At 44.0% G+C, this 12,380-nt stretch overlaps 1 protein-coding gene across 2 annotated transcripts; it reads right to left on the reverse strand.

Annotated features, from left to right (window-relative positions):
* Positions 1-276: 276 nt before the first annotated feature.
* On the reverse strand, positions 277-10,944 carry LOC126613997 (RNA polymerase II C-terminal domain phosphatase-like 4). 2 transcript variants are annotated; one of them, XM_050281625.1, is made up of 8 exons: positions 10,787-10,940; positions 10,446-10,511; positions 10,205-10,316; positions 10,016-10,119; positions 9,717-9,882; positions 9,323-9,575; positions 673-930; positions 277-569 (listed from the first exon to the last, which is right to left on the reverse strand). In XM_050281625.1, exons 3-6 carry the CDS (start codon positions 10,314-10,316, stop codon positions 9,460-9,462), a joined length of 498 nt encoding a protein of 165 aa, XP_050137582.1. In that variant the 5' UTR covers positions 10,446-10,511; positions 10,787-10,940; the 3' UTR covers positions 277-569; positions 673-930; positions 9,323-9,459. The 2 variants fall into 2 exon arrangements, with proteins under 2 accessions (XP_050137582.1, XP_050137583.1); XM_050281626.1 differs by lacking the exons at positions 277-569; positions 673-930 and having other exon boundaries at positions 9,516-9,586; positions 10,787-10,944.
* Between the last annotated feature and the right edge of the window lie 1,436 nt (positions 10,945-12,380).

Consider the following 12,380-nt stretch of genomic DNA (forward strand, 5'->3'; position numbering starts at 1 on the left):
TATGTAAGTTCTCAATTAAGAAGTATTTTAGTTCTTTACGAAAAAAAAAGTTTCTTAAGTTTTACCGGGAGCAGAAAAGAACTTTTAGGCACAGACAAGGTCTACTCCAAAGGGAGCGACCGGATTTGATTCCAAACATTCATTACTTTTCTGATCCCGGTAAAACCCCTGATAAACAAATAACAAACTTAAGAAACTTTTTTTTCGTAAAGAACTAAAATACTTCTTAATTGATAATTTACATAGCCATTCAAATCCTTCAGCCATTGAGATTGCGTCTGTCCATGCAACTTTTTCACAAGGTTGTGCAAGTTGGTGAAGTTATGAACAATGAATGAAGCGTTATCTCCTCCCCAGGAGATAACGCTTCTGATATCTTCATCTGCAGATGATCTTGTCAGGAGGTTGAAAAGATTGATCACGAAACCTGCTGATCTCCCTCGTACACCATAGTATGCTCCCATATTTTCTGTCACCTTCCAAGCCTGGGGAACTTCTAAAGTAAAAAACTCTTTGAAGACGATCTGGTGTTGCCCCTTCAACACCTCGGCTTTCAGTGTTTTGATAACCTACAACAATATATATATATATATATTAAATATAAATATAAAATGACAGAAAAAAGTCAATTCAATTTCAGTAATCCCGAAAAGAAAAGGCCAAATGGTTCACCATTTTCACATCTCTGTCATCTGAGCCCTCCAGTTCCTATATATGAGGTTACACCAACAATACATTAGAACATGAGAACGGACAATCAAACAAACAAACTCAAAACCTTCTAACATTGCAGAGACACAAAACCACACTTACATGAAAGAACAATCGGTGAATTTGCTTCAGTGCTTCTAGAACCGTTGCAAGAGCTCCCTCGAACTTGGTTTCATCGCTCCCAAGCAGTATCAAATTTTTCCAATGCTTTTTCCATTCCTATAGATCACAACTCCGCCTATGTCTTACATGGCCGGTCCCAAGCCCGGATAAAGGAGGAGGGGGAGGGCGTCAGGTAGTCGACAGCCGGCACTCCATGATCACGTCGAATCCTTATGAAAATGAATCCAGAACAAAATCACGCTAAAGCTAGGGCGTCACCCGTAAGTGGCGCGCTGTGTGGCCCGAGCACAGTGATAAGTGAGCAAGGGTCGCTGTATCTCCATCGGCACCCGGATGCAGTGTTAAATGAGCAAGGGGGCCATAGAAACTTCTTTTCGAACGACTCCACTCAAAGTTGTTTGGGAGCATATGCTCCTATCAACTTTACCCGAGACACACAAAAGAAGTACTTTGATCCTATTAGACGGGGGAGGGTGAAGAAGCTAGGACAGAAGGGTAGAGTTCAAGAGAGCAAAATGCATTTAGGAACGTGGAATATAGGAACCTTAACGGGAAAATCTATGGAAGTAGTGGAAGTTATGGTGAGGAGAAGGATAAATATTATGTGCCTACAAGAAACTAAGTGGGTTGGTAGTAAGGCAAATGATCTAGAAAACTCAGGGTTTAAACTTTGGTATTCGGGCACAAATAGAACGAGAAACGGTGTTGGCATCATCGTGGACAAGACCTTGGTACAAGATGTTGTAGATGTCAAGAGGGTAGGAGATAGAATCATGGCAATCAAGATTGTAATAGGACAAGAACTTATCAATGTGATTAGTGCGTACGCACCTCAAGTAGGGTTGGATACGAGTTCGAAGGAGAAATTTTGGGAAGATCTTGGAGACTTGGTGCAAGGAATTGCTCAGACGGAGAAGTTATTTATAGGAGGAGATTTAAATGGACACGTGGGCAGGGAGACAGGCAACTATGGAGGTTTTCATGGTGGCCATGGTTTTGGGGAGAGAAACGAGGATGGGGAAGCTATCTTGGATTTTGCAATGGCATATGATCTCTTCTTAGCCAACACCTTCTTTAAGAAGAGAGAAGAACATGTGATCACCTACAAGAGTGGGTCGTCAAAAACACAAATAGATTTTCTTCTAATGAGGAAAGGGGATCGTATAACTTGTAAGGATTGCAAAGTTATACCAGGAGAGAGCGTGGCTAATCAACATCGCTTGTTGGTGATGGATGTACATATCAAAAGAGTAAGACAAAAGAACAAGACTTGGAAGTGCCCAAGGACTAGATGGTGGAATCTAAAAGAAGAAAAACAAGTCATTTTCAAAGAGAAGGTAATCACCCAATGTGTGTGGGATAGAGAGGGGGAAGCTAGCCAAATGTGGGATTCCATGGCTAGTTGTATCCGAAAAGTAGCAAAAGAGGTATTAGGAGAGTCCAAGGGCTTTGCCCCACACCAAAAGGAATCTTGGTGGTGGAATGAGGAGGTACAAACAAAGGTGAAGGCTAAGAAGGAATGTTGTAAAGCCTTATACAAGGAGAGGACCGATGAAAATGGTGAAAGGTATAGAAAAGCGAAGCAAGAGGCGAAGAAAGCTGTCAGAGAAGCTAAGTTAGCGGCTTACGACGATATGTATAAACGACTAGATACCAAAGAAGGAGAGTTGGATATCTATAAACTATCTAGAGCAAGGGAAAAGAAGACAAGGGACCTAAACCAAGTGAGGTGCATCAAGGATGAGGATGAAAAGGTTCTTGCTACAGAGAACGCGGTTAAAGACAGATGGAGAGGTTATTTTCATAATCTTTTCAATGAAGGACATGAAATGAGTGCTTCTTTAGGGGAGTTGAGTAACTCAGAAGAGTGTAGAAACTACTCTTTTTATCGTCGAATCCGGAAGGAAGAAGTGGTTGTAGCTTTGAAGAAGATGAAGCATAAAAAAGCAATAGGCCCAGACGATATACCAATCGAAGTGTGGAAACTTTTGGGAGAGACAGGTATAACATGGCTCACTGACCTTTTCAATAGGATTTTGAAAACGAAGAAGATGCCAAATGAGTGGCGAACGAGCACTTTGGTGCCTATCTACAAGAATAAGGGCGACGTACAAAATTGCATGAACTATAGGGGTATTAAGCTAATGAGTCATACAATGAAGCTCTGGGAGAGAGTCATTGAGCATAGATTGAGGCAAGAGACACGGGTTTCGGACAACCAATTCGGGTTCATGCCAGGGCGCTCAACCATGGAGGCAATCTATCTCTTACGAAGATTGATGGAAAGATATAGAGATGGGAAAAAGGATTTACACATGGTCTTTATAGATTTGGAAAAAGCGTATGATAGGGTCCCAAGAGACATTCTTTGGAGGATTTTAGAAAAGAAAGGAGTACGAGTAGCATATATCCAAGCTATAAAGGATATGTATGAAGGAGCAAAGACTGCCGTAAGAACTCATGAAGGACAAACCGAAAGCTTTCCCATAACTGTAGGATTACATCAAGGCTCATCCTTAAGTCCTTACCTTTTTGCGTTGGTAATGGATGAGTTAACAAGACATATTCAATATGATATTCCTTGGTGTATGCTTTTCGCAGACGATATAGTGTTGATAGATGAAACTCAGGAAGGGGTAAATGCAAAGCTTAACCTTTGGAGAGAAATGTTGGAATCTAAAGGTCTTCGCCTAAGCCGATCAAAGACAGAATATATGGAGTGCAAGTTCAGTGCAAATGGAGGCCAAAACGAGTTAGGGGTGAGGATCGGAGATCAAGAAATACCAAAGAGCGACCGTTTTCGTTACCTAGGATCTATCTTGCAAAAGAACGGAGAATTAGATGGAGATCTCAACCATAGAATACAAGCTGGATGGATGAAGTGGAAGAGTGCATCCGGCGTGTTATGTGACCGCCGTATGCCACTGAAGCTCAAGGGAAAATTTTATAGGACGGCAATAAGGCCGGCGATGCTGTATGGCATAGAATGTTGGGCGGTGAAACATCAACACGTACACAAAATGGGTGTAGCGGAGATGAGGATGCTTCGTTGGATGTATGGGCACACAAGAAAGGATAAGATTAGGAATGAGGATATCCGGGGTAAAGTAGGAGTAGCCGAAATTGAAGGAAAGATGAGAGAAAATCGGTTACGGTGGTTTGGACATGTGCAAAGAAGGCCTACTGACGCTCCGATTAGAAGATGCGACGATGGGACAGAGGTTCAGGGCCGAAGGGGTAGAGGAAGACCTAGGAAAACTTTGGAAGAGACTCTAAGAAAAGACTTAGAGTACTTGGATCTAACGAAGGACATGACACAGGATCGAGCACAATGGTGTTCTAAGATTCATATAGCCGATCCCACTCAGTGACTTGGATTTTCCAAGTCTCCAACCGAGAAGTTTTCCTCACTCGGAAAATTAAGGGAACACTACCCCAACCTACATGCTCCACTCAGAAAGCTTCAACATACAAGCTTCAACAAAAGAAAATTCAAAGAACTTAGCGAAGAAGGCTTTGGTGTATTTAACACAATACGTTGAAATGAAGGAAAGCTTATTTATTGATATCCCCGATAAGCTACAAATATGTACATATACATGAGTCAAAATAAACACACAAGAGGGAGCCTTCACAAAGGTTGCTTAGGAGAAGTCTCAGCAGTCGGTAGAGCCCCAGAAAGAGAAGGCACCGGAGGGGGATCATTTGGAGCCTCAGTACTGGACAGAATCCTAGAAGGAGGAGGCATCAGAGGTTGATCATTTGGAGCTTCATTACGCGGTACAGCCCCAGAAGACGAAGGCAATAAATGCCTTTGGAACAAACCTACAAATCTCTGATGATCAAGTAAAACCTGACCATCAGTTTCCTTCATCTGGTCAAGCTTCCTCTTCATGTTTGTAGCATAGTCATGTGCGAGCCGGTGCAACTGTTTATTCTCATGCTTGAGCCCTCTAATCTCCTGTTTGAGACTCATCACTTCAGCCGCCAATGATTCAACTTGGCGGGTTCGAGCAAATAGGCGTTGGGCCATATTAGACACAGAACCTGCACACTGAACACTGAGAGCCAGCGAATCCTTAACAGCTAACTCATCAGACCGTTTGGAAAGTAGTCTGTTATATTTGGGAGTGAGAAGGTTCCTGGCCACCACCGCAGCGGTCATATCATTCTTCATCACGGAATCCCCAACGGTAAGAGGACCAGTAGGGGAGACGAAGGATGGGCGCCATATGTTGTCTGGAGAAGGCGGGGCTGCCTCTTCAACAAGGTTCAAGTCAAAACGACGGTCGAAGGGGCCAGACATTTTCAAAGGTGTTGAAGAGAGAAGAGGTCGGACAAATCAAGATCTTAGAAGTGCAAGAATGAAGCTTCTACTGGTGGAGATTCAAGTGTGCTTTGGAACTTAATGCCAGCCCTTATAAAAATCTGCACTCGACGGAGCTTCAGAAATCGAAGAGGCGCCTGCTCAGAAATCGAAGAGGCGTTTGCTTTCTCAAAAGCTGGGCTGCTTAGAGATCACGAGGGTTGATCTCAGAAATCTAAGAGGCGTTTGCTTTCTCAAAAGTTGGGCTGCTCAAAGACCACGAAGGCTGGTCTCAGAAATTGAAGAGGCGCTCGCTTTCTCAAAAGCTGGGCTCCCCAGAGACCACGAGGGCCGATCTCAGAAATCGAAGAGGCACCTACTTTTCCAGCCTTGTCAGCACCTGTCACACGCACACTCAGCTTTGCGAAAATTATGGGCATTCTGTCGAAGACTTCTGGGGAAGTAGAAAACACATGAATCTTACTGTTCAATCACCCACTTCCCACACGCAACAATAGCTCATGGGTACCACAGAAAACTTTGCCAAAGTTCTCTGCCAAAGTTGAGCACGTGAAGCTTGCAGCTCTCACTACATCGCTCTGACCAAGAAGGGTAAAAGAATAGCAAAGAAACAGCACTAACAAAGTTTAAACCCATAAATTTTGAAGGTCTAGCTACCATATTATTACCCACAAGGGTAAAGGAACAGTACCACTGCTGGATAATTGGACAGTCCCTGTGTGTCAACCTCTATGCTTCGTGGCAAGGTAGACTAGCAAACATGCCCAACCTTTACTCACATTCGAGAAAACACTCCCAATAAGATTGCTTGCTCCAAAATCGAAGAGGCACCGTCCTCCGAATCTCGAGAGCCAGACTCCCAACATGACTACTTTCTTAAAAATCGAAGAGAGGGTAAAGGAACAGTACCATTGCTGGATAATTGGAAAGTCCCTGTGTGTCAACCTCTGTGCTTCGTGGCAAGGTAGACTAGCAAACATGCCCAACCTTTACTCACATTCGAGAAAACACTCCCAACAAGATTGCTTGCTCCAAAATCGAAGAGGCACCGCCCTCCGAATCTCGAGAGCCAGACTCCCAACATGATTACTTTCTCAAAAATCGAAGAGACACTGCTCCCCGAATCTTCGAGAGCCAGACCCCCAGCGTGACTGCTTTCTCAAAAATCGATGAGGCATCGTTCTTCGAATCAATCGAAGAGGTGCTCGCTTTCTCAAAAGCTGGGCTGCTCAGAGACCACGAGGGCCGATCTCAGAAATCGAAGAGGCACCTACTTTTCTAGCATTGTCAGCACCTGTCACACGCACACTCAGCTTTGCAGAAATTATGGGCATTCTGTCGAAGACTTCTGGTGAAGTAGAAAGCACATGAATCTTACTGTTCAATCACCCACTTCCCACACGCAACAATAGCTCATGGGTACCACAGATAACTTTGCCAAAGTTCTCTGCCAAAGTTGAGCACGTGAAGCTTGCAGCTCCCACTACATCGCTCTGACCAAGAAAGGTAAAAGAATAGCAAAGAAACAACACTAACAAAGTTTAGACACATAAATTTTGAAGGTCTAGCTACCATATTATTACCCACAAGGGTAAAGGAACAGTACCACTGCTGGATAATTGGAAACTCCCTGTGTGTCAACCTCTGTGCTTCGTGGCAAGGTAGACTAGCAAACATGCCCAACCTTTACTCACATTCGAGAAAACACTCCCAACAAGATTGCTTGCTCCAAAATCGAAGAGGCACCGTCCTCCGAATCTCGAGAGCCAGACTCCCAACATGACTACTTTCTCAAAATCGAAGAGAGGGTAAAGGAACAGTACCATTGATGGATAATTGGAAAGTCCCTGTGTATCAACCTTTGTGCTTCGTGGCAAGGTAGACTAGCAAACATGCCCAACCTTTACTCACATTCGAGACAACACTCCCAACAAGATTGCTTGCTCCAAAATCGAAGAGGCACCGCCCTCCGAATCTCAAGAGCCAGACTCCCAACATGATTACTTCCTCAAAAATCGAAGAGACACTGCTCTCCGAATCTCGAGAGCCAGACCCCCAGCATGATTGCTTTCTCAAAAATCGAAGAGGCATCGTTCTCCGAATCTCGAGAGCCAGATACCACAGACCACTTTTTCAAAGTGCTCTGACAGAGTTAAAACATGTGAAACTGACAGCTCCCACTACCGTGCTATGACCAAGCAGGGTAAAGGAATATCATTACTACTTGTTAGGGAGATTCCTATATATGTCAACCTCCATCCCCAACGGACAGGCAGACCTGCAAAAATGCTCAACCCTTCATCATATCTGAGAGGGCACTCCCAACGAAGCCTTTCGAAATATTCAGCTTTCTTTCCCCCCGATAATACCTCTGCAAACAAGCTATACTAGAGCAAGAATATCTCATATCATCAGGGTTAAAAGCAAGAGTATCCCATATCATGCTTTTTCCCTGTCTTTTCCTTTGGCCTTGTTTTTACCTGCAAGACAAGGAGAAAGAGAGCAATCAGTCAGCACTTGGAATCAAGCTTCCAGCCAAGAACTGACTGCCTGGAACCCCTTACCTGATTACTTACCTGGCATTGCTCTCGAGTACTCATCTTCAACATCTTATGTTTCCAGGGAAGATTCTGCATCTGCTTGAGGAACAGATAGGGCAAGTGCGAAGGATACAAGGAAGCATGTGGAGACAAGCGTAACAGCACACGTGCCGATACATCCATTACTCTGTCAAAAGCAAAAGTATCACATATCAGCAGGGTGGAACGTACTCTAGATTTGATGGACTTGTTTTGACCCTCAAATTCTTCAGTCGGCCTTATACTCTGGAGGAAACCAGAAAACCCTCCAGCTCAGTTCAAGAATAAGCCTGTGGAAAGTTACTTCTTCAAAAGCAAAAGTATCTCATATCATCTCTTCTCATTTTTCTTCTCTTTATCCTTCATGCTGCTACAAGATGGGGAGAAGGTGAACAATCAGTCGGAGCTCTGATTGCTTACCTTGTCTGTCACCTCTTTCAGCAGACCCCCTAGCTCGGCGACTTGGGGGACTCCTACTACATGGTTTGTATCGTGCTTGACCAAGCCTGAAACTACAAGTAAGCTTCAAGTGAAATTGATACATTACCTTGTGCATCTCCACCAGTTAAAGATACCACCCCTGGATGGAGGAAGAATACTTCCAGAGAAGATGTCACATCTACCTATGAGACAGATAAGGCAAGTCAAGATGACTCCACACTCCGATACTTAGAAGTTTCGTGATTACGAGATCATTCTCCCACAATATTTCTTAATGTCATTTGTACTAAATCATTCACTTGTACTCACTAAAGGAGAGCTTGAACCTATGTACTTGTGTAAACCCTTCACAATTAATGAGAACTCTTCTATTCCGTGGACGTAGCCAATATGGGTGAACCACGTACATCTTGTGTTTGCTTTCCTATCTCTATCCATTTATATACTTATCCACACTAATGACCGGAGCAATCTAGCGAAGATCACAAAAAGCGACCGTTTTCGCTACCTAGGATCTATCTTGCAAGAGAACGGAGAATTAGATGGAGATCTCAACCATAGAATATGAGCTGGATGGATGAAGTGTTAGAATGCATCCGGCGTGTTGTGTGATCGTCGTAGGCCACTGAAGCTCAAGGGAAAATTTTATAGGACGACAATAAGGCCAGCGATGTTGTATGGCACAGAATGTTGGGCGGTGAAGCATCAACACGTACACAAAATGGGTGTAGCGGAGATGAGGATGCTTCGTGGGATGTGTGGGCACACGAGAAAGGATAAGATTGGGAATGAGGATATCCGAGGTAAAGTAGGAGTAGCCGAAATTGTAGGAAAGATGAGAGAAAATCGGCTCCGGTGATTTGGACATGTGCAAAGAAGGCCGAATGACGCTCCGGTTCGAAGATGTGACTACGGGACAGAGGTTCAGGGCCGAAGGGGTAGAGGAAGACCTAGAAAAACTTTGGAAGAGACTCTAGGAAAAGACTTAGAGTACTTGGATCTAACGGAGGACATGACACAAAACCGAGCGCAATGGCGTTCTAGGATTCATATAGCCGACCCCACTTAGTGGGAAAAGGCTTTGTTGTTGTTGTTGTTGTTGTTGTTGTAAGTGATAATCGACAGGGAACAAATCACTTACATTTTCTGTATTGGCAAGGATCACAACTGCATTATCGTGACCAAGCACAATATCTAGGCCTTCTTGATGTTTTTGGGCACCATTGTCGTGCGAGATCACCCTATCACTGCAAATGCTCCTTTGACGGATCAAGTAAACTAGCCTTTTTCCAGCGCATATGATCGTTCACCAGCTGTGTACATGTACATCTCGTACATGTAGCTGGCATCCCTTAAGAAGGACCTAACAGAGGGCCTCAACGCCTTGCATGCATCTTGCATGCATCTTGCGTGCACAGGCATGTACAAGACATTCAAAGAATTAGAAAAAGAACAAACAACGACTCACTACAACAACCGTATAAACCTGAAACACTAGATATGTTAAAATACATAGAAGTACAAACATTACAAACCTTGGGGACCATCTGTTTGGCTCTGCAAGCAGTCCTCTCCTGAATCGGCGGAATTAAGGAGTGTGTGATCCACATCAACTACTAAGTAAAGTTTCTTACGGTGCAGCAATTTCTTAATGCCTAATTTCTTGACTCTCTCAAGTTCCTCATTTTTAAGCATCAATCCCTGCAATAGATACCAATAGATTAGGAAGTCATTCCTTACTAGAAAATGGATATAAGAAACGATTAAGCCTTTTTCAAGCATACGTTTATCTTTTCCAAAATATACCAACAAATTATGAATACATGTCACATACCTTGTCTTCGTACCCAAAATCTTTCTCGTTTACGGGAAGCCCACACACATAACACATATCTTGAAAGGAACCAGGGTGAGTACACGCCTCCTTCGACGACGCTTCTGGACATATTAGCATGGTAAAGCCAAAGCGAACATAGTGCACACATTTTAGTACTGTAGTTTGAAAACCCACCAAAATAGTTACCTGCTTTTTGCTTTTCAGTATCATCTTCGGACTCCGATGAACCATGCAGGTCTCCCTCAAGAAATCGGCCAAATTCCTCAATGCTAGAGGAGCCGTATTGTGGCGAATTCATCTAAATTATTCAACAATTTATAAACAAATTGTGATTTCTGAGTACCCACATAGAAAATTCACATAAATTATGAAAAGAAAAATAAAAGAAATCACGCATAAAAATTAGTAGAAACGTGAACAACCGTACCGCGAATTCAGATGGCGGCGAGATCGAAAGTTCTGCGAAATGTTGGATGATGCCCTGGTTTTAGGGCTGCGGTGTGGGAAAATCGAGCTCGTGAAATTTTTGAAATTGGGGATGAGCGGGAGAAAGAAGTATTTGAAAGTCTTGATAAACTTCGAAAATTAGGGATTTAAAAAGCACATGAACAAATCACATAAATCGAGAAACTATATTTGCAGAAGAAGACGTTTGAGACAATGAATTCAGTCACACATTTCATCAATTCTGAAGAAGCAGAAAATCGCAATTTCCAGAGATCAAAGATTCAAGAAGTAGTGAAGAAGAAGAGTAGAAGATAGCCATACCAGATACGAGAGAGACGGAAGCAGAAAAAGAAATCAGGTTCGGAAGAGCTCAGCCAAGATCAAGAGAGTTCATCCACGGCCGGCGAAGATATCAGAGGTATTAGGGAGGAATGAGATAATAGGCGGCAATTGGGCCTCCTTCTCTTAGGAGTGAGATAATAGGCGGTGTTATTTTTCAAGTCGATCAATCGTGTGTCCATTCTCCTACATCGGAGTCAATGACATCTTTTAATTGAGAGAGTGATAAATTTAGATTCTAAAAGATTTTAATGGTTTTTTTATTTTTTATTATATCGATATTTTTACACTAAAAGAGGAGAGTTCGGTTAGGGTGCGTTTGGTACGTGGGATGGGACGGAACAGAGTGGGACGGAACCGTTCCGTCCCACGTTTGGTGTGTTAAAATTATGTGGAACGCGCGTCCCACGGAACGAAAATTGGTTAGATTTTGGTTCCCCCTCCCCCCCCCCCGGAACGGGTTTTTCCATCCCGTGGGACACAAACTTTATAACTTTTTGGACAACAATACCCCTCTTATTTTTCATTAATTACATTGTCTACCTCCCTTTCTCTCCCGTAACCTCCTCTCTTCTACCCTTGTCTCTCCCGTAGCCCTCCTCTTCCTCCACCACAAACCCAGTAACCCAACTGCTAACCCAATCCCAGCAAACCCATCCGACGACGATGACGTCACCATAGCAAACCCTCTTCTTCTCCGGCGCCGTCTGGCGTCACGAACATGACCCGTATCTCGTAATCTTCGTCCGTGTAAGTGAGGTGGATCTGATCCGGAACACGACCCGATTCGAAGCTAAGCTCGTCATTCCTAATCTGAGGTGGCGAGCAGGTGGGCGGTGCCAGGGAGGGGGTTGTGGTCCTGGTCGAGGTGGTTGGCGAGCAGGTGGGCGGTGCCGGGGATTAGGACGAAGTCGCCCGATTTGGAGAGGGAGGTTGGGGAGAGAGAGAGTGAAACAGTTTGGTGGGTCGGAGGGAAGAAGGTGGATGCTGCACGGAGGACGATTGAAATCAATTTTGGGATTTTTCTGTGTTTGATTTGAAGAGAAAGAAATTGTTTGGGGGTCTGATTCGTCATTTTTTTTCGTTCCGTCCTATGCATACCAAACATAACACGAACCTCCATTTCGTTCCGTCCCGTCCCGTCCCGTCTGCGTACCAAACGCACCCTTAGGGTGCGTTTGGTACGTGGGACGGGACGGGACGGAACGGGACGAGGCGTTCCGTCCCGCGTTTGGTGCGCCAAAAATGGGTGGAACGGGCTGTTCCACGGGACAGATTTTGGGTGTTTTTGCGTCCCACCTCGCCCCTGGAACGGGTTTGTTCCACGTCTATGGAACACAATGTTTTACTATTTTAAGACAAATATACCCCATGTCTTTTTCAAAAATTACACCTTTGTTCCGTCCCGTCCCGTCTGCGTACCAAACGCACCCTTAAGCCACATAATGGGCAGCTTAATTTGGTATCGAAATCGCCATCCACGAGATTCGAACCTAAGACCTCTCACTTCCAAGTGAAGATGAGTACCGTCAGACCGTAGTACTGAATGACAATGGATTTTTTTAAGTGACTGATT

Source organism: Malus sylvestris, chromosome 2 (genome assembly GCF_916048215.2).
Source record: "Malus sylvestris chromosome 2, drMalSylv7.2, whole genome shotgun sequence".
Taxonomy (NCBI): domain Eukaryota; kingdom Viridiplantae; phylum Streptophyta; class Magnoliopsida; order Rosales; family Rosaceae; genus Malus; species Malus sylvestris.